The sequence below is a fragment of the Phocoena phocoena genome, chromosome 9 (genome assembly GCF_963924675.1).
Source record: "Phocoena phocoena chromosome 9, mPhoPho1.1, whole genome shotgun sequence".
Taxonomy (NCBI): Eukaryota; Metazoa; Chordata; class Mammalia; order Artiodactyla; family Phocoenidae; genus Phocoena; species Phocoena phocoena.
Window position 1 is genome coordinate 77087218 of NC_089227.1, and position 23562 is coordinate 77110779.

The 23562-nt window shown below is 36.7% G+C and overlaps 1 protein-coding gene across 1 annotated transcript in view; it reads right to left on the bottom strand.

Moving 5' to 3' along the window:
- Positions 1 to 1064: 1064 nt before the first annotated feature.
- FAM3C (FAM3 metabolism regulating signaling molecule C) overlaps positions 1065 to 23562 on the bottom strand; it is a 48193-nt gene continuing 25695 nt past the window's right edge. The window contains exons 6-10 of the mRNA XM_065883811.1: positions 13177 to 13235; positions 12013 to 12063; positions 9762 to 9846; positions 4150 to 4276; positions 1065 to 3556 (exon numbers count right to left, since the gene is read on the bottom strand). Coding sequence (XP_065739883.1) covers positions 3467 to 3556; positions 4150 to 4276; positions 9762 to 9846; positions 12013 to 12063; positions 13177 to 13235 — 412 coding nt within the window. The 3' untranslated portion in view covers positions 1065 to 3466. The remainder of the gene's footprint in view (positions 3557 to 4149; positions 4277 to 9761; positions 9847 to 12012; positions 12064 to 13176; positions 13236 to 23562) is intronic.

Consider the following 23562-nt stretch of genomic DNA (forward strand, 5'->3'; position numbering starts at 1 on the left):
GCCAGTAGGCTACCCTGTCGAATTACAGAATTCTCTCCTCTTTAAGATTTTAGGCCCTGCTCCTCTCTGGTTAGCAAGTGAAACAATATGGGATGATTATATGGAACATTAGAAGCTTGCAGGTTCATAAATCAATTTTCCCTAATAAAGGGAGTATCTTTTGCCAACTGAGTTTCAACTTGTTCTTTCAATTGTCAATACACTCAGGTGGTAGGCACGATTTCTGCAGAGCTGAACAGGGAGCTTAGCAATGGCAGCCCGCTGTACCTGTGAACCAGCTGTACTGACTGGGAAGACTGTCTTCGCTGTGTTACGTTTGCTTATAAACTACCCATGGAACAAACCCAAGAGAAACCTCTCTTCTGTCTCTACCCAAAGGGCTGGCAGTCCCTCTTCCTTTCTGAGCACTCCTAGAAGAGTCATCTTAGTGTGGAGAGTGTTTCCTTAATACAGCTGCCGTCCAGTACTCTGCCCCTCACTGGATTGGAGGAAGGTTCTGGGGCAGGACATCTCTTAGATTCCAGATGGGCTTTCACCAGGCTGGTTGCACCATCCTTTGCTGCTCCCTGATACTCCCAGGCCAGGCCTGCCTGCTTTTCGCTCCATCTAACTCTTGATTTCACTGGAACCTCAAGGAAGGAGATGGGGACAATAGTAGAGGCTGAGTCCAGGCTGAGGGAGCTTTGAGGGAAACAGAGATTAACTAGCCATTGGCATGTGCCAATCAAAAACCAAGTCTACAACAGAAAAACCATCCTGGGAAGAGACAGCAAGAGAACGCTTCTGAGGAATGCTTTAGAAAAAGTAAGATCTGGTACTTCATTCTACAACTCCTAATTTACATGCACTTACTGCTGTCGAAGGCCCAGGTGAAGAGGTTAAGTGGCAAATCTTTTTCCTGATCAACACGAGCAATTATTTTTCCCTTTCATATTCATTTTTTAAACTATTGTAAATGCATTTCCACTTTCAACTGCTCTACTAACTGAACATAGCACATTTCTCATTCTTTCATTTAAGAATGGGGAGTGTCAATGAAACTGAATTAAACTATCATCTTTTGGGGGGGGGTCAACCTATTTATAATTTGTATACACTAAATATAAAGTGCATTTCAGGCTAAAGGCATTGAGCTTCATCGGGCAAAAAATGATAAAATATCAGCTAATTCATTTCAAAACAAATACAATATAGAAAGAACAGTGATAAACTTTAATTAAAGTCAAGAATATAAAGATTCTGGCTCAATTTTTCTTTCATTTCCCCAGATCACTTATTTTCCTACTGTCTTTGCTGAATTTTAACAGGCATATTATAATATACTTGTTCTGGGACAGCCTCTATGATTACAGATAAAAAATACACATCCATAAGTCCTTAAACACCATTTAAGAAACCAAAGTGTCAATGCCAAATTTTTGATTTTAATGAAAATTCTGAACATTAAATGACACTGCTGCATTTACAATGCTGATTTTTAAAAGCTATCTGAAAATAAAATACAGTAAAATTATTGCTTCCAAAGTTATGTTGACATAATGTATACAGGGCAGAATTGAAACAATGGCAAACTGCATGAAAGCAGTTACGTAACCAATCTTTATACCTCCTTTTGGCATTTTATACACCTCTACAAAGCTATCATATTATAGTCCTTATCCTGAAAGGGATGTCCTGCCGTCTAGATACTTAAATTCTATCCATGTTAAGATATCTCCTGAGGGTATTAGTGTGTTTACCCATAGGAATGACTTTCATTTTGCACATTGAGCAGTACAATACACACGTGACAAACCTCAGTGTGAAGTTCTACAGGCATATATTACTTTGCCAGATAATACAAAAAAAATTCACAATGCAAAACCAAGAGTATTTATTCTCATTATTTAAAAAAAAGCAACACTTATTTCACAATCCCTGGAACTGTAAAATAGCCATTCTTTTAATTTACAGAATTGAGGGAAGTATTTTAAATGTCAAAACACACATGCTGAATGTGATTTAGCGTATCAGCACCAAAAATCTGAAAAGTTTACAAAAATTGTTTAGATGTGTAAGGTGCATTTATTCATGAATTACATTCAGTTTGAGGGAAGAAACAGTACCCCCAAACTCACTGATATTTAAGAAATAGCTGAATAACTTCCACCTTGGTTTACAGCAAAATAAAAAATACTGCTTTTAGTTTTTCTTATATGTCACCTAAAATTTAGATCCAAAATTGAACTGCTGCCTTTTACTGGGAATAGAAGTTTGATTGTTACACTTTTTATGTTCCAGTTTAAGATACTTCACACACAATAGACAGTTAATGCCCTAAAAATATTTTTAAAACTTGAGTCATTTTGTGAACATCTGAAGGTAAGAAAAGGTAGATCTCTTGTATTTTTATGTAGAATTGGGTATAAAGTCATTGTGTGTCAAAATTATTTTTTTAAACAGTATCAGTCCCAATCAGTAATCAGGACCTTTCCAAATATGTCGTTAACTTTTCGGGCAAAAATTACTCTTACGAAGTTAGATGAAAGTAAATACAGAATTTCTTGGTTTACAATCCAAAATTATTGTGACATTAAAACATGCCTCTTTCAAAACCACTTGGTCATTGCTGATGACACTTAAATAAGGAAAACTTAGGCCAGTATTGCTCTAACTATACTGACATGCTGTCCTGAATGACCTACCAAGGCTGGGGAAGGGACTTGGCCTGGTTCCTCAGCTCTGCGGAGTTGCCCGCCCCCGCCCCCCACCCACCCCGCCGTCTTACTCTATAGCTTCTGCAAAATCAACTCATGCATACTATTAACTCAAAATCCAGCAAGCTACAGCCCTGATGCACCTACATTCATATAGTTCCTCTTTACTGTGTACATTAAACGGAAGAATTCTGTTGTGCTTTTCACGTATTTGATACAAGCTTTCATATTTTATTTCTAGGTTTCTTGGGATGGAAAGAGAAAGACTAAGAAAAGAAATACAACAGGGGAGTCAGACTGTAAAGTAACATTACACCCACAACTAGCCCAATATCTTTTTAATTTAAAAGATACTATCATCAAAAGGCCATATATATATATAAAAGAAAACAAAGTCTCCTCCCTAAAACCCATATTATTCCATGACAGATTTTTCACAGCGACTAGTATATATATCAATACATTTTTCAAATCTGTTCAGTTATCCATTGTGTAACGCTTTTAGAATTAAAAGATGCCATTATCATCGCAGTCTGAACACTGTACCATTAGGGAGATGTGCTTAGAAATGGTTCAGTGATTTGCTCTTTATGATGACTATTTACAAAGATGTCTATTTACGTTAGCAATAAATAATCCTGACATCAAAAGAGATAATGGTCATGCACACACCGACATGGCTGCATGCTCTTAAAATATTTACATGTAGGTTTTCGGTTAGGGCTTTCCCATTAGCAAGTGAAAGTATGGTCCCTTCAATTTTCTCCACATCAGTCTTGCTTCTGGGGGATGCATCCTTCCATTTCTACCACTTCAGGCCACCCTTCATATTTGTTTGTGTCCTTATTGTTCTTTATGTGCTGTTGGAACACAATCATAGTATACGGTTTTTAGAACTTTAGCGAACTGCAGATCTGCAATAGCATACTTATGCGTACTCACTTCAGTAACACTTCTATCAACATGTAAATTATTGTTCAATATATTAAATGAACAACACTTGGCATCTGGCATGTAGTAGCAGACCTTCAAAGAACAGCTGAAAGAACAAAACACTGCAGATGGTCTTTAAAGGATCATTTGTTAGTCAAAAGTAGGTTTACATTCTACCAAGTTCTAAAGTATTTCTAAAGTTAATTGATTACAGCAACAAAAGTTCAATTAAAGTCTTTAATAACCAACTTCCTAAAAGGCTTAAGATAAAACTAATCATATGCCAATGCATTGTCATGTAGGAAAAAAATTTTCATGCAGAATTGACTATTTTTAAGTTTAAAATCAAAATAGTGCCACAGTTATTTCAAATACTTGATTACCAAGAACCTATGAAAAACACATGAACATATTTAATGTCTGCTTTATCTAAGTTTCAAATAACTGGGATAGGAATAGGCACTGCATGGTTTCACACAATTGCTTTTGTCCATTAATCAGGAAAGCCTAAGACACTAACCTGTTCAAAAGGGCTTTTTGTCTTAATGCCTTTTCCACCACAGAAGACCCAGTTGTCTCTAAAACCAAGATGAGTAATAGATGTACTCCCCAATTCAGCAATGAGCTGCCGGGCCTCATCATTGAGTCTTAAAGAGGGAGGAAAAGAATAATACAATAAATGTAGTGCCCTGTATGTTATTTAAGTAATACTGATACAGTTAGGATACTTAACATACAACCATGAAATAAATGAGAGAGAATGCTGGCTTAGATAAGAGAACATAAAAAAATTTTTTTATCAGAGTAACATTCCTACTATTTGAGTTTTTTTTTTTAAATGAATTTTTTTTTTTTTTTGGCTGCATGGGGTCTTCGTTGCTGTGCACGGGCTTTCTCTACTTGCGGCGAGCAGGGGCTACTCTTCGTTGTGGTGCGTGGGCTTCTCATTGCGGTGGCTTCTCTTACTGTGGAGCCTGGGCCCAAGAGCATGCGGGCTTCAGTAGTTGTGGCTCGCAGGGTCTAGAGTGCAGGCTCAGTAGTTGTGGTGCACGGACTTAGTTGCTCCGAGGCATGTGGGATCTTCCTGGACCAGGGATCGAACCTGAGTCCCCTACATTGGCAGGCGGATTCTTAACCATTGTGCCACCAGGGAAGTCCTATTTGAATTCTTTAGTGATGAAAGCCATGAAATCTAGAAATTAATTTCAAGTTCATGCTATTTAGAAGTACCTTTTAGGTGTCTTTATTTCACAACAATTCATTTTCATTTACATCTATCAAATAAATAAGAGAAACTGTAGTCAGCAGGTGCCTATTCAGGTTAATCCAAGATCTTAAGCAACCAACATCTTTGTAAAATTAAAAATCACTTTGAATCTCCACTAAACCCTTTGTAAATTACAGTTGAATAGAATAAAGGTAAATGTTGATAGAAATTTGGATGTTTCTAACACAAGATGTTTTATTTAAAAGAAAATGAATTTTGAGAATAGGGATATAAATTCTACTTCAGAGACAACTGTCAAGTGGTTATTTAATAAAAATGAAAATATTAACCACATAGCAGCTAAGAAAGGGCAGTGACAAAAGGCAACTGCTAGGGAAACAGCTAACTGAAAGATGCCTTTAAGGAATTTTGTGTAGGTTCTTATCCTAATGTTGCGTGATTCTCCATCTCTCCTCTGTCTCAAAAGGGAGAAGAAATTCAGAAGATACGTGCTGGTTGTAGAGCCAAAAAAAAAAAAAAAACACGAAAAGATAACTAAGGGACACCTGTGCAGGTATCTGGCCGGTAAGTCCTCTATATCACCCAAAAGATGGCATTTATAGGTCAATTAGAGAGGTTTGTTCTTCTAAAATCTGAGGCAAGGCAAGTTTTGTATTTGCAAATAAGTGGAGGATCATTGGCTGCAAAGTAGCAGAAGGGCCAGTGAGGAAGGCGCCTGTTTATCCTGCAGCCTTCTTTGAAGCGCCCCATGCTAATATCAGCTGGCTCCATTAATGTATAAATGAAAGAAACATGAGGCACAACAGTTCTAATGTAACTTACCTGAAGATAAACAGGATACTTTATGTTAAAAAAAGCTTCATAAAACAGGAAAGAGCTACAATGTTATTAGCCTTCCACAATTATACAAACCACATCCATGGGGCATGGAGCTGTTTTAACCATAGCTTGGGCACTGCTGTCCTCCTGGGGGAAGTTCACTAGAATCAGTGAGAAAATCAGGGGCAGCCCTGGAATATTTAGCCTTTCAGACTGATCTATATAAAGCGATGTCTTTATAATCAAGGGAAATAAAAATAAATGAAATGGCTGTGCAAAAGGACCAGTGAAGTCTCAGCCTCTGAAGATTTTGAGACCTTCACAGAGAACCACGTGTACCCACGTCTGGCTTTCTCCCCAAAGTCTGTCTGTAGCTGTGTTTCCTGTACCCATCCTTACAAGAATTAGCTATCACTTCCATTCGTCTGCTCACTTGATAAGCAACTTGTATGTGAGAGGGACATTCCCAGAAAGTATTGTCTGAACCCTGTTTTCTTGTTTCTAAATCGTGTTAGGATGTCATGGATCTGCAGACCGTCATATTCTACTTCTTAGTTTATCCAAATGTTTTATTTCTGGCTCCTTAATTAGAACATTTTACTTGCATCATCAGTACTAGTAGTGAGTTTTGCTGCTTTATCGAGAACAAATGGTGTTGAAGTACAGAGGTCAGGCTTACTGGGCAGCGTAATGACAACCTCCTGGAGGAAAGCCTCAGGGCTTGATTCAGTTACATCTCAGAAAAATCACAAATTGCATCTCACAGGCTTCGGGTTGCTCATGAATGTTAGGTTCACAAATGCCAAGAGATTGCTTCATACACAAAAACTGCTTGCAAGGTAGGTGGTTATCCAAACGCAGGCCTGGCCCCCAGCCGGAAGTACATAAATTTTTTTCTTATCTAAAAATTTTTACATCAATTAAATATATTGAAGGGCCGTCATTTTTCCTTCTGTACTTCTAAATTTCAGAAGTGGTCATTTTGATCTGTATGAATAAACTAAGCCAATTTAGCCAAAGATCTAGAAGCAACTTGAAACAGCTTTGCATTTTGATCCCGTTAATCTTTCCTTACTTTTCGATGAGAACACCCTTAGGTCCTGTGCAGAAAAGGGTTAAGAAAACAGGCCTTAGAAAGCCCTAACAGCAAGACTGGTCCTTGGCTGGCATCTGGAAACTTGGATTTGGGGAGGCTCCCCCCATTCACAGAACTGATCAGAATGGTTCACTGTGTCTAAACTGTACCAACAATACAGTTTATGCTGAACACCTATTTTCTGTCTGGGAGTCTGGAATTTTGGGATATGTAAGGCGGAGGGTGCCTCCATGACCAGCTCCCAGTAAAAACCCTGGGCCATGAGTCTCTAATAACCTTCCCTAGTGGACAGCATTTCATAGTCTTGTCACAATTTGTCGCTGGAGGAATTAAGCATGTCCTGTGTCACTCCACTCGGGAGAGGAACTCGAGCCTGGCTTCCTCCAGACTTTGCTCTCTGCTAGCTCCCCTTTGCTGATTCTGCTTTGTATCCTTTTGCTGTAGCAAATCACAGCAGTGAGTGAGCAGGTCTGTATGCTGGGTCCTGTGACTCCTCCCAGTGAATCATCAAAGCTGGGGGTGGTCTTGGGCAGCCCTGCCGCATGTCCCTATGTATATCTAACTATAGATTTAGAACAAGACAACTGTCTCAATAATTTCTAAAGTTTCCTAATCTGCCTATGTAGAATCTGGGGGATTTTTATTATTCCTTTTTGATATCTTTTATGTAAGTAAAAGATGATTTCATGTTTTAAAAAGAAGTTTAAAACCATGCAACACAGCCCATATTTTGAGCATTTGATACAGTAGGTATCAAAATGCCCCATTTCTTTAAAAGGCAGTGTAGTGTAACTAATATATCTATACATAGCATTAATTTTGGAGATACAACTGACCCTTGAACAACATGGGTTTGAACTCCCTGAGTCCACTTACATTGTGTGATGGGTTCAAACTGAGAAAAGGAAGTGTGCAAAAATACAAGGCACATCATGTTACTAATGACAAAACTTTTAATACTACTACCAGGAAGACCTGAGTGCTCAAAATGAGATGTGACTCATACAACTACTGAAGGCCACAGAGAGAACTTTTGCTACCAAGTACAAATAATGAAGGGACCCACTGTTTCACAAGAATGATGTAATATCAAGATCAAAGCACAACTGTCTTTTCCAGGGAGGCAAACACTCTTCGGTCAACATAAAAAGGGAAAAGTAGTTCAGGAATGTCCATATTAAGTGCTTTAAAATAAATTTAAGCCTCCAGGCCCACATATGTCACACACTTAAAATTCTTAAGGAACTTATTAATAAAGTCTTCAAGGTCGTGTCGGTTATTTTAGAAGCATCATGGAAAATGAAGATGCTAAGATATTAAAAGTTAGTTAAATATTCCAGTTTTCAAAAAAGACAAGGAAAATTTTAAAAACAATGGTCCAATCAAACTAATTCTAACTCCTAGCAAAATTCTAGAATGGAGTAGAAATTTTAGAGTGGATCTCCTGTGAGTATTACACAAAGAAGAAGAAAAGAAAGAGAGGGAGGGCTTCCCTGGTGGCGCAGTGGTTAAGAATCCACCTGCCAATGCAGGGGACATGGGTTTGAGCTCTGGTCCGGGAAGATCCCACATGCTGTGGAGCAACTAAGCCTGTGCGCCACAACTACTGAGCTTGCGCTCTAGAGCCCACGAGCCACAGCTACTGAGCCTGTGAGCCACAACTACTGAAGCCCGTATGCCTAGAGCCTGTGCTCCACAACAAGAGAAGCCACCACAATGAGAAGGCTGTGCACCGCAACGAAGAGGAGCCCCTGCTCGCTGCAACTAGAGAAAGCCCGTGCGCAGCAACAAAGACCCAACGCGGCCAAAAATTTAATTAAAAAAAAAGAGAGAGCGGGTAGTTGGAAGGAGGCAGGAATAAATAAAGCCAAGTTAACATCATCTCATATATTTCAGATTTAGAAGAGGTTTTGGGGCAGTAGATCAGGGTATTATAATTAGCATCGTTCATGAATTTCAAGTGAGTATCTGATGGTCTCAGAAAATAAAATAATTAAACAGCAACTGAATGGTATGCCTATTAGGATACAGTGGAAACTGTCTGAAAAGTAGTTCTGCAGTTGATGACTAGATGAATCCCTTGGAGGTGGCCTCCAGCTGGTGGCACATTGCCTGTGGTAAACATGCTTGTCAATGACTTAGATTTAGACACCTGAATGACTCTGGAGAGAGTATGAAGCCTGGGCCATGGAAACCTCATAGGACAAATGTCAGAATCGAGACCAAGTGGGCCAATAACAGCAAAATTAAATTTAACAAGGATATATGAATATAAAGTCCTTCATTCACATTAAACAAAGCAAGTTCTGAAATGGGGAGGAAGACCTGACTTGGCAGTGGTTTAAAAAAAAAAAAAAAAATCTGAGATCAAATGAGAAGATCTGAGAATTTAAGCTGACCAAAAATGTGATGTGACTGCCAAAAGCAAACGAATGCAACACTAGTCTCCATGAATATTAAACGTAATTTCTCAAACATGGTGAGCTAGCATCTCCATTGTACCCTGTACTGGCCAGACCACATCTGGGAACACTATGTCCAACTTGGGGCACCATTTTAAAAGAGACAATAATCACCTAGAGAACGCCCAAGAAATCCAACCAGGAGGGTAAAATGACCTGGAAACGTAACATGATAAAAGGTTAAAAGAGCCATTACAGCTTTAAAGTGTGTTCACGGAACACACTTCGGGAAATGCCATTAAAAAAAGCTACTGAAGAATATTATTGTCAGAGAAAACTATATAGTTGTTAAAAACAGAACATAAATGAATATAACAAACTTCATGTACAACGTGATTCTAATTTCACAACAATGTATCACAATAAATACAAGAAAGAAGAAGGCAAAATAAAAAAATGTTAATGGTGTTCATCTGAAAGTTGGATTATTTTGCTCTGTATTATAAATGTTTTCATTGAAAATGTATTTCTTATATTATTATAAATTATAACTCTGAAAAGTTGCATAAATTTTTAAGTTTACATACTTGGTTGCTCCATCATCATATGTTCCCATTAAGACTATTGTTCCATCTTGTATGGCCTTCAGAAACTCAATAAATGGGGCCACATCTGAAAAAAAAGAAACGGTTGAGGGTTGGTTTTTTGGGTTTTTTTTTAAATGACTGAGTAAACACCATGATAATCTCTTAAAAGTTAGTAATATAAAAACGAAGTTCTTGTAAATCAATAATTTCTAACGTAGAGTAACCAAAAGAAAGACAAATCTTACGAACAGGTTAAAAATTAAGTTTCCCATCAACTTAAAATTTCCCAATCCTGATTCATCCTGTACGTTTTTTATACTGATATTCCAGGGGCTAAATGAAAAAACCATAGCAAAGTCATATTAAAGCATGACTTATGATTTAAAGTAAGAAATTTAGGGGAGCAGGAGAAAGGCTCATGGACTCCCTGAGTACATGGCAAATTGTTTGCACAGATACTTTTCTAAAAATGAAGACAGAGAACTTTTATTTAATGCACAAAAGGATCTGTAATTTAAAAAAATTATATAAATATGTATACATTCGACCCTTGAACAACAGGGGTTTGAACTCAGGAGTCCACTTATACGCAGATTGTTTTTCAATAAGTATTACAGTACCACATAACCCACACTTGGTTGAATCCGCGGATGCCTAACTGCAGATACGGAGGTCAAATTATGGAACTTGAGCATATGCAGATTATGGGTTATCCGTGGACGGTCCTGGAACCAGTCCCCTGCAGATACAAGGGACAACCGTATACACACACACACTGATTTAAAGAAACTTCTGGGCATATCTACTTACTATAAACTAGGGGAAGGAATGTAGGTTAGTTATCACTAAAAGCCAAACTAATTAAGGTAAATATTGCAGTCTTTACCTGCTTCATCTAGCATATCAAGATTCAGAAGGGCTTAAACACCACTTCAGTGACAATAAACTGATGATGCCAAAGAGGCTGATCAGGTACTGCAAATCATTCTACATCTTGAACTCCTTACAACGTCAGGTTTCCTTACAGCCCGCAAGTCTAATACTACTTCAAAACTGGGTTCCTTCAAATCTACTCAGTTTCTTTCCACAGCAAAGATTCCAAAGATTTTCTCTACTGAATTCTATCTTAAAATAATAGCATTTTTAATTCAGAAAAAATGTAACAGAGCAGCTAACAAATCACTTCGATTTAAATCCAAAAATGGCAGTAATTTACAACTTCTTCTTAATTTGAGGAGTATTTTTAGCAGTAGTTAATCCACCTGAGATGAAATACCAGAGCTGGTCACATGAGTGATTTCGACAATAGTTTTATGAGAGTTATTCCACGCAATAAATTTTGGTAGAACCAATTACGCCTTTAGTATCTAAAATTGATGGTACATTTTAAGTTTACACAGTTTTGACAGCTATGCAAAGTTCTTCTGATCTCATTTAAAAAATAAATAATACATGCATTATCTCATTACAAGCTGAAGAAATATTAGAAAAGCTGAATGGTCTGAAAACAAGATAAATTTCAGGAAGCCTAACAACTGCTGCTTCCAGGGAATATACAAAGTGGATGAGAATGGGGAGGTGCAGGGGAGAGCCTCAACTTAGAAAAGAATCAGAAGCTAAATCAGTGCTGGCCTTCCTTCTCTCAGGCACATCCTTCTTCGAGGTGCCGGTTCCTTCCCTCTGCATGCTGGTGACTAACTTCCACCTGCTCCTTGAGGAACTTCCAACTTAGGAAGATCATCTGTGGATTGTTCTTAGTCCAGTAAACCAGAAAGGAAATTCCATTCCTTCTCTCAAATATTCATCTACTTGAATAATAATCCTGGTTATAAACTTAGTTTTGAGACTGAAAAATCATATGAAAAGAAATCAATTCAGTCAGCTAAGAATGCTTACACTGGTTATGTCCTTCTTCAAATTACTTATTCTTTTTTTTAGAAATTTCAGGCAGAAACCTAAAAGAGCCCGAAGCTTTGAATTAGTTGTCCTGCAAAAAGTAGGACTCAGATTTTTAAAAAATCTCGATTGTGATATTATTGCTCTTAATTACACATCACCAACAATTTTTATAAAAAGCAAAGTGTATGCAGTATGACTGATCACTTAAATACAGCTAGACATTCAGTGAAAAGAAAGAGTAATAAAATGAACTAACACAAAATTAGTACCATTATTTTCTCATTAATGGGCTACATTATATTGATGTGATTCAGTGCCAGCAACAGAACACTTATATGTTATTCATACTTACTTCCTCCCCACATGTCAAAATATCTGGTGTCTATTAGATCTCCTGTTTTTCCTGAAAGAGATTGAATTCACAGCAAATTATGCAACTGAAATATACTCTACACTATATAAGACAAATGATCTTATCCAATGACTGATGTGAATTCATTAGCAGAGAAAGAATTATTATGACAAATACTTAAACTTTGAACTGTATGCATCTGAACATTTTTTCTAAAAGGGTGTTTTTTGAGTACGACTTTCTCACTAATCTTATAAGCTGAAGAGTAGCAAACAGAAGTTCACTGTTGACTGTAGATCATTGGAAGTTAGCTATTTTTCATCCGTATGTGTTACCATCTTCCCTTATTTTAAAATTACCCCAAAATACATAAACCTTTAAAAAAAAAACATGAATCATGCTATTTTCTATTGTCAAAGCCATCTTTCAAAAAATTTATATATAATTCCCTTTGAAAAAAATTTTTTTGCTATCAATTAAATAGACAAATACGTATAGAACATTTTATAGCTAAGAAAATGAAGAAAGTAGAAACACAAAAATGTATCTCTTGTGAAAGAAGTAAACAATATTTTCCTACACTGTGAACTGGAGAAGGTGGCTGTAGTTTATAATCACCCTATAGATTTACAAGGGTGACTGTCCCAGAAAGAGAAGACGAGTATGCAGCTGAGTCTCACTTCATGGGTTCATATTTTCAGATGTGATTTTGCAAGAACACTCGAGATGTTCAGGACTCAACGTGGACGCTACTGAAAAATTACAATCGACTCCTACTCTTCACTCAGCCCCACACCCCATCCAGTAGTCCACCACGCTCTGTCATTCTATAAACCCTCATTCACGCCCATCTGTATTATGTTAGGATTCCAAAATCTGCAGCAAGGATTCATCAGTTTAATGTTAGATTGGTTGTCTCCTGACAATCTCGTGGGAAGTTCTCTACTCACTGGACAGCAAGCTGGATGCTTCCAAGAAAGCACGCTATAAATACTGAGATGCAGAGTCTCGACCTACAGTTGGTGTTCTGGGAGGGTGTGGGGAGGGCTTTTAATGTCAAGCCTGGCTCTTTCTCACCTGATCTCTTGATATTAGAGTGCATTTTACTTTGGGACATATGAATATACACTGAGTACATTCATAAGCTAAAATAATTATTCTTACCATTTACCAAGGCAACATTGATCCCTCTTCCAACATTATTCTTAACACCACTCATTAAACTGAAGGGGGAAAGTCAAGACAAATTTAGAATTAGATACTGAACATAAACATACATTAAAGAAATAAAGCCATCCATGACCAAAAAAAAAAAGTTGGGGATGTTATATATACGTACAATTGTTTAGTACTGCAGTGGAGACTGAAAGGTCTCTACCAAGTCAGAGAAGACAGTCTAACATTGAATAATTTTAAAGCACTGTTCTTAAGTAAGATTTCATGAATAGAATTATATATTACAAAGTATTAGTGCTGAAATACTAGACTATTTCTTGCTGCTCTGTGTGTCAGGTTATGAAATACCATTTTAGAAAATCCTTCAAACATGCGGACATTATGCACATAGTCTGCACCATCCTCAAGGGAACAAACAAGGGTAACCTCTTTTCTACCTTCTACAATATCAATGTGACATGTAACAGAAGCGAGATGCTACTAAAATATTTTATAATCTGAGAGCAAGAAGAATTTAACTTAATTGTGAACATTCTCTTAGTGATTACCAAGGCAAAATTTCTCAATACCCAGAAGGAATATTGTATTCATATAATTACCGCATCTAACCATGAGACTTGTAATGTCATTCTGCAGTAATCAACCACTAGCAGCTCATAGACCATGACATAAAGATAATAAATACTGTGAAACAGAAGGCATGAATAAAACATTTGCTTGTTATCAGTTCAGTTTGTTGAATTAGAATTATTAAACTAAAATTGTAGGTACCTTCTATTCTAAAAATTCACAGTGATGTGCTGTTCAATGATTAACAATCATTGAGGTTGGGTTGAGGTTGGTGGAGAGGGGGGAGTTGCATATGTGTGAACACACACAACCGTATTCGTATATGATACCATCTATCTATCTATCTATTCTTTATCCATCCATCAACAGACATTTAGATTGTTTCTATCTCTTACCTATTGTGGATAATTACATTCCCAACCAATGACGTAAGTTTATTATAAATTTTACTGACAGAAAGGATCTGTAGCACACATTTTACAACTAATAAAATATATACTTTATTATAAATTTCACTTAGCCATTGATTCTCACAGAATGTGTTAGACGATTTTCATATAACTCATCTGTGCTTAACCTATGGTTGCAAGTGATGAATGAGTAAAATTCTAATACAAAAGTTGGATGCTATTTCATTTAAAGAGTAAGACAAAGTAAGAAAAAGCTGAAACAGTGAGCAATAAAGACATATGTTGGAACTTCCCTTGTCTGTTAATGATGTGTGTGATGTTTTTGTCGAATCATGTAATACGTTTTCAAATACGAGAAGACAATTTTCTCAAAAAAAAGAATAAAATGGCAGGCTTAAGTCCTAACATGTCAATAATTATAATAAATATAAATAGTCCAAACATATCAAATGAAAAGAGCAACTGGCACAGTGGATTAAAATAAGACCCAACTACATGCTGTCTACAAGAAACAAGTAGAAACAACCCAGAAGTTCACAAACTAATGAATGGATAAAATGTGACATATCTGTACAATCAAATATTATTCAGCCATAAAAAGGAATGAAGTACTGATATATGCTATAACATGGATGAACTTTGAAAACACTATTCTAAGTGAAGAAGCTAATCACACAAAAAATCTACATATTATATAATACTATCTATATAGAATTTCCAAAATAGGTAAATCTATAAAGACAGAAAGTAAACCTGGTGGTTACTTAGGGCTGGTCGGAGGGGAGGGGAGACGGAGTAGAATGGGATGGGAATGGAACAGGAGGGCAATAGCTAAAGGACACAGCATTTCTTTCTGAGGTATGATAGTGTTCTAGAACTGACAGTGGTGATGGTTGCACACATCTCTGAATACACTAAAAACCACTGGCTGTATACTTTAAATGAATGTATTGTATGGTATATGAGCTGTATCTCAATAAAGCTATTTAAACAAAAGAAAGCAGGAGTGTCTATATTAATATCAATTAAAATACTAAGCAATCAAGATATAAAATATGTGAAGCAAACTCAGATAGAACTGACAGGAGAAACAGACAAATGTACAATTACAGTTGGACATGTCAATACCCCTCTCAACAGCTGATAGACAGAAAATTACAAAGGGTATAGAAAACTCAACAGCAGCATTAACCAACATGGTCTAATTGACATTTAAAGAATGTTCTACCCAACAACAGCAAAATACACATTCTTTTCAAGAACCCATGGAGCATATACTATGACAGACCATATCGTGGGCCATAAAGTAAACCTCAACAAATTTAAAAGAACTGAACTCATACCAAATTTGTCTCTGACCACAATGAAATCAAAATCAAAGATAATAGGAAAATCACCAAACACTTGGAAACTAAGCAATATATGTCTAAATAATCTATGGGTCAAAGAAGTCTGAAGTGAAATTAAAAAACACATTGAAAACACAGCTTATTAAAATTTGTGAGGCATAGCTAAAAGAGTACTGAGATTGAGGAATTTATAGCACTAAGTGCTCACATTTAAAAAGAAAGTTTCAAATTAATAACCTAAGCTCTCATCTCACAAAACTAAAAAGAAACCTAAAGCAGAAGGGAAGAAATTAAAAAGAGCAGAAATCAACGGAACTGAAAAGAGAAAAATAGAGAAAAAAATCAATGAAACAAAAAGCTGGTTCTTTGAAAAGGTCAATAAAATTAACAAACCTTTAATAAGACTGACAGAGAAAAAAAAAGACACAAATCACCAATATCAAGAATGAATGGGGGACTTCCCTGGTGGCACAGTGGTTAAGAATCCGCCTGCCAATGCAGGGAACACAGGTTCGATCCCTGGTCCAGGAAGATCCCACATGCCATGGAGCAACTAAGCCCGTGTGCCACAACTATTGAGGCCGCGCGCCACAACTACTGAAGCCCATGCACTCTAGGGCCTGCACGCCGCAACTGAGAAGGCCGTGAACCGCAATGGAGTAGCCCCCACTTGCCGCAACTAGAGAGAGCCCGTGTGCAGCAACAAAGACCCAAAGCAGCCAAAAATAAATTAAAAAAAAAAGAATGAAATGGGATGTCCCTATAGACCCTGCACATAGCAAAAGGATAATAAAGGAATACTATGAACAACTCCACACATGTAAATTTGACAACTTAGATGAACTGGACCAATTCCTGAGCTAGTACAAACTAACACAACTCATCCATTGTGAAATAGGTCATTTAAATAGTCCTATAACTATGAAAAATATTGAATTTGTATATAAACTCCCCCCACCCCCAAAATCTCCAAAGCCCAGAGAGTTTCAGTGGAGACGTCTTCCAAATGTTTTTAAAAAAAGAATTAACACCAACTCTACACAAACTCTTTCCAAAAACACAAGTGAAGGGTATACTTCTCAATTTATTCTACAAAGCCAGTATTACAATGATACCAAAACCTACAAGAAAACAACAAACCAATAAGCCTCATTAAAGTACAGGCAAAAATCCTTAACAATACATTAGTAAATGGAATTCAGCAGTATATTTTAAAAAAAATTATCATAAGCCATGACTAAGTCAGGTTTAGTCTAAGGATGAAAGGTTAATTATTTGAACAGTTAATGTAATCCACTATATATTAACAGGCTTAAGAAAAATCACATGATCATCTCAATGCAGAAAATGCATCTGACAAAATTCCACACCCGTTCATGATAAAAAGTCTCAGAAAAGTAGTAATAGAGGGGAACTTCCTCACACTGATTAAAAAAAAAAAAAAAAAAAAGAAATCTACAAAAAAACTACTGTGTAACATCATACTCAGTGGTGAAAGGCTAAAGGCTTTTCCTCTAAAATTGGGAACAAGTCCAGGATGGCTGCTCTCACCACTATTACCCAACACAGTATTGCAAGTCCTAGCCGACTTCCAAGAAAAGGAAATGAAGGCATATAGATTGGAAAGGAAGAAAATAAAGCTGTCCCTATTTGCAGATGGCATGTTTGTCATCTGCATGTTTGGATAATCCCAAGGAAGCTACAAAAACAAGAACAAAAAAACCTCTTGGAAGTAATAATTCAGCAACATTACAAGATACAAGATCAACATATAAAAATCAATTGGGTGTCAATATACTAACGAACACAAGGAAACTGAAATTAAAAACACAATGTCATCTATGATTGCTCAATAAAAGGGGGGATGCTTAGGTATAAACCTAATAAAGCATGTGTAGGACCTTATGCTGAAAACCACAAAATGGTGATGAAAGACATGAAAGAAGACATAAATAAATGAAACATGTCATACTCATGGACTGAAAGATTCAACATTGTAAAGATGGTCAATTCTCCATAAATTAACATATAGGTTTAACAAAATTCCTAACAAAATCCCTGCAAGGTTTTCTGTAGATAGAGGCAAGATTATTCTAAAATGTCATATACAAAGGCAAAGAAACTAAAGTAGCTAAAAACAATTTTGGAAAAAAAAAAAAGAGTAAAGTTGGAGGCATCATTCTACCTCATTTCAAGACTTATTCCATAACTAGTATAATCAACAGCATGTGGTGTTGGTGGAGGAATAGATATACAGATCAATGGAACAAAGAGAGAACAAGAAGTGGACCAGTGGAACAAAGAAATGTACTAGTGGAAGTATGGCCAACTTATTTTTTACCAAAGGAGGAAAAGCAAGTCAATGGAGAAAGGACAGTCATTTCAACAAACTGTAATGAAGCAAGTGGATATCCACAGGCCAAAAAATTGACCCTTAATGTGAATCTCATACTTCATTCAAAACTTAATGTAGAATGGATCACAGATTCATATGTAAAACATAAAGCTATAAAAATTTTAGAAGATAATGTAGAGAAAAATCTTTGAAAACTAGGGCTTGTTGAAAAGTTCTTAGGCATAACACCAATCCATAAACAAACAATAAAGCATAACCCATAAAAGAAAAACATTGATAAATTGGACTTTTTATTAAAATTAATAACTTTGGTTCTGCAAAAGACCCTGGTAAGTGGAATGAAAAGACAAGCTACAGGCTGGAAGAAAACAGTTACAAACCACATATCTGACAACAGGATGCATATCTAGAATGTATTAAAAGAACTCAAAACTCAGCCGTAAAAAACCAAACAATCCAATTAGAAAATGGACAAGAGACATGAATAGATATTTCACTGAAGAGAATATACAGGTGGGAAAAAAACACATTAAAAGATGTTCAACATCACTAGACATAAGGGACAGATAATTGAGATACCACTACACTCCTATTAGAACTAAAATAAAAAATAGTGACAATACCAAATGCAGGTAAATATACAGAGAAACTGGATCTCTCATGCACTGCTGGATGGAATGTAATATGGAGCAGTCACTCTGGACAATGTTTCGCAGTTTCTTACAAAATTAAACATTACACTTACCACACAACCCAGAGCTTCTGGGCATTCTATTACAGAGAAATAAAGATGTATTCGAAATTCAAAAATCTCTATATGACTGTTCATAGCAGCTTTATCAATAACAGCCCAAATTAGAAGCACTGAAATTGTCTGGTTGAGGACAAAAGGTGATGGATAAACTGTGGTATATCCATACCACAGAATATTAGTCAGCAATAAAATAGGAGCAAATTATTAATACGAACCAGTATTTCAAAAGCATTGTCCTGAGTGAAAAAAATCCAATCTCAAATGGTCACATATTGTATGACTCTGTTTATATAACATTCTGAAAACATCAAAATGATAGAAATGATAAAAAGATTAGTGGTTTCCAGGGGTCAGTGATGGTGGAGGTGACTATTAGAGGGTGTTATGAAAGAGATCTTTGTGGTGATGGAATAATTCTGTATCTTAATTGCTGTACTGGTTACATGAGTCTACACATGATAAAATGACATAGAACTAAACACACACATTATATACTAACTGATAATTTCCATTCTGATATTATACTATAATGGATACATAAGATACAACCACGTGGAAAAATGGGTAAAGAGCACATGAGACCTCTCTGTACTATCTTTGCAATGGCCTGATATTTCTGTAATTTTTTCAAAACTAAAAAAAAAAAAAAAAAAAACTCTACTCCAAGATCCATTAAAAAAGGAAAAGCATAAGAATTTGATTTGTAAAAGCTTAGTAACATTTAACTATTTACCCATACTCGTCGCGTATCTGTCTTCAAAATTTCACTCGTTCTCTAAAACTTAAATGTAGTTAGTAAAACACAGGCCTTTTTTATGTGTGTGCAAGACCAGTTGTGAAAGGTGGGCCATAAAAGAACCAAACAAGTCTGCTGCATAAGAGGGAAGTTTCAAAATGCATTTGTTCTGCTCCTTTCAGAAATGCGCTGTAGCCATCACTGATATGAAGAAGCCACAGCTATGATTAACCTGTTAGAGTAATAATTAAGTGTCACGGCGTCTTCTCCAACAGAGATCATTTGGAGTGTGTGGCTGCGTCTATCAGAGAGCAGAGAAATAAAGGCAACAAAGCAGCACTATGACATAGGCTTCCCACAAGAGGGCAGTAGCTTATCAAGTTTTAAAAACTAAATTCTATCAGGGGAAACCTACAGCCAGCAAAGGACAAACCACTAAAGATTTTAAATGTATAAAAGGTTAGTCCCTCTTACTAACACAAGTTGAAATATTTTCTTTTATCCTTAACGAATATGAAGGTCGCCCCACCACCGCTCCACACCTGCAGGCAAATAGCTTAAAAAAAAAGGATTATACAATCTATAGATAGATTCTACAACTTTGAACAGAGTTCTGTTTCAAATACCTCCAACGTGCTCTAGCTATTATGATTCGTTTAGAGAAGGGTTTAACAAACTACAGCCCATGGGTCAAAACTAGCCGGCTGGCTGGTTGGCTGTTCTGTTTTACCACTCATGACGTTAAAATGGTTTTTACTTTTTTAAAATGTTTATATTTTAAATGATTATGTAAGTACCTACAAAGTATCCTTGATTTTACCTTTTGGACCTCACAGCCCAAAACACTATCTTGCCTCTCAGTGTGAAAAAAAAAATCCCTCAAAATAGTCTGCCATATAATTTCTGTACCAAACATTGAGATTATAATAAAAGGTGAAGTATTATTCCTAATATCAACTTCATATAAACTGAAATCATACGAGTAAATGCCTGAAATAAAAGCTGTATCTTGAATATTAGTAAACTCTATGGGTTCTCTAATACAAAAGAAAAAGAGCTACAATTCCTGTATTGTGTGACACCAGATATTTATACCCGGGATTTTCTATTTCTAACTAATGAGAAGCTTGAAAACCATCTCATTCTCCATGATGTATCTTGACTGCGTCCACTTGTCCTTAAAACCATGACCACGACCCTATCTTACCATCTTTTATCTGTACTGCGGTTTCTAAATCTCAGTCTATGATGATATTATGGACTTGATAATTCGTGTGGAAGGGCTATCCTGTGCACCGTAGGAGGTTTAAGAGCATCCCTGGCCTCTATAAGCAGCACCTCCACAGCTCTGATGTCCCCAAATGTTTGCAGACCTCGACAAGTGTCCCCTGGGGAGAAAATCAACCCCACTGAGAAGCAATGATCTGGACTAGTAGTCTCCAAAATGAGTGTGCATATGCTCAGAGCATGTGTAGGAAAATATTAAAATTTCTACTTATGTATTTTTAGTATTCACTTACATATTTCAGCGGGTACACAGGCAGAAAAAGTCTCTTGCTAACTGTGTGCGGGGTGGGGGGAGTGGAATTGAAGAGCTATGGCAGCCATGGTAATCGCCCTCCGATTGCTCTCTTTTACTTCTCCAATCATTTTACCCAGCAGTCAGATCATTTTCTTCAATGTAAATGAAGTGATGACATGCCAGAGTTTGAAAACCTTCAGCAACCTCTCAGCACACTCAGAAAAAGATCTCATCTCTTTCCCTGCATGGCCTGTAAATTCCACTTGCCTAGCCCTTACTTCTCTCCAGCTCTGTCCCATCTTAGGGCCTTCAAGCATGCTCTTCCTTCTGTCTAGAATGGTCTTCCCCCACTCTTCACCTGGCTGTCTTCCTTCTTATCCTTTAGTTCTCAGACTAAACATCACTGTCTTAGAGAAATTATTCCTTGACCCACTCAATCTAAAGTTGGACACCTGGACCTCACCTCACTTGCCCCAGTAAGTATTCTTCACACCTTGCTGCTCTGTGCAGCGTGTGCCACAATTTCTAATTATTTATTTGCATTTACTTCTTAAATATCCATCTCCCTACTATACTGTATGTTCCATGAAAGCAGGGACTGTGCTCAGCAAATATTTGTTGAATAAGTGAATGGAATGAATGATGCTAAGAAAACTTAGACTCTTTCTTTAACATTTTTTGTTGGAAAAACTTTCTAGAAACATGCTATTTAATGTCTCAAATTACCCATTGGCTACAAATGAATATGCCACGTATCAATCTGCTTTTATTATTATTATTATTTTTTTGGCCACGCAGCATGCAGGATCTTAGTTTCCCAACCAGAGATCAAACCTGCACCCCCTGCCAGTGGAAGCGCGGCATCCTAACCATTGGACCACCAGGGAATTCCCTGGAAAAACTTTCAATACAGAAATAGAATATACTGGAAAAGGTACTAGACTGTGAATTGTCCCTATTTCTCCACTAGGGATCCCTGGCCAATTATTCAGTCCTTCTTCAAGGACTAGATTTCAGGGCCTGAGGCAAAACTGTAAAATCCCATCAATTATTTAGCCTCTCATGGGAATGGCAGAATGATTCCTGAAAAGAGGATGGATAGGTAGCCTGTCTCAATTTTACGGTTAAACGAACTGAAATACAAATTCTACATGACATGCCCACTATGCTAGAACCAAGTTCTCTGGCTCTGAGCCCGAACTTATTTTACCAGACTCCACTGCCTGCATACATATGCTTCTCTCTTCTTTTTGACCTGTTCTAATCTGTGAATAGAGAACCTGCTAGTCTTCATTAGAGTTTGATCTCTTCTTCTTTGCATTAAAACTTTCATACTTCAAGGGGGCAGAGGTGTCTAAAGACAATCTACCATGGGCTGGGCATTCTAAGAAAACTTCTGCTTATTATTCAGAATCAAATTTCCGGCCCCTTTAGCCAAACAAGGTGAAAAAGGTGAAAATGGTGAATGGGAACACTCTAAGGTAATGCGAAGGATGTTATTTAATGCAAAATCTACTAACTTCTAAAATCCAAGTGCTTTTTAATTCAATTCAGTAAAGCAAGACTATTATGAGACATCAGAGGACAATGGATTATCATCAGCATGAGGAAAAAGGAAATGAGTAGGGATCCTTAAGATCACCTAGCTCAAGCCTTTAATCTATAAGAAAAGTGTTATTTTAAGAGGCTAAATAACCTATGCATGGTTAACTGAAAAAGGGGGTAAGATAAAAATGTTAGCGCTTCTATATTAAAAAGAAAAGACACACAAAATGCTGGGAAAAACTGCCTCGTTTCCTTCTATCTGTAAAATTACCTCACTCTTTATTCTACATATTAATGGTACATATATTATTTTATGTGAAGCTTAAATAAGCTCACATATCTAATTTTTCAGGCAAGACCAGATTAAAAGCAACCAACTGAAAGTAAGGTTTGCAACTTCACAGGCAGGAACTTCACAATCAAGTTGGACACTGGGGTAGGAGGCTGAAAAAACCCTAAAAAGTATACTTTGTAGAGCACCTCAGTAAAGGAAACCATTCAGTTTAGTGGCAAGCAGTTCTGGGCCACAATGGACTAGAGGTTATTGCTGGGTTATTTCATACTTCAACAAGCAGCATTCAAACATTTAAGATGGAAGATGTTGGTTTGTAAGATAAAGTGTTCATTATCTAGGGCAGTGCTATCTATTTGACAAAAACGGTCCTATTTGGACTTCTTTGCAGCGATGGAAATGCCCTCTGTCTGTGCTGTTCAGCTGGGTAGGCACAAGCTGTCCGTGACTATTAGCACTTAAAATGTGGCTGGTGTGACTGAGGAACTGAACTTTTGATTAATTTAAATGAATTAACTTTTCCCCTATTACTTAAGAATCAAAATTAAACAGCCACCTTGTGTCTATGACTACCAGTTGGGATGTAGAGAATTTACTCAGAGGAAATCTCTCATCTTTACACGAAGCTGAATAAATGCTATGTTCTTATGTCACTCTTAATATGGAATGTAAGAACTTTAAGACTCCTTAAATGAGTGGGGAAAAATTGTATAATGGAAATGGAAATCACTTTTCTTTAGTAAAAGCATGCCCAATACATTGTCAAAGGATCCATTAAACTCAGGTTCAATTTGCTAAAATTTAATAGCACATGTTATACTTCCAAATTGATAAATACTT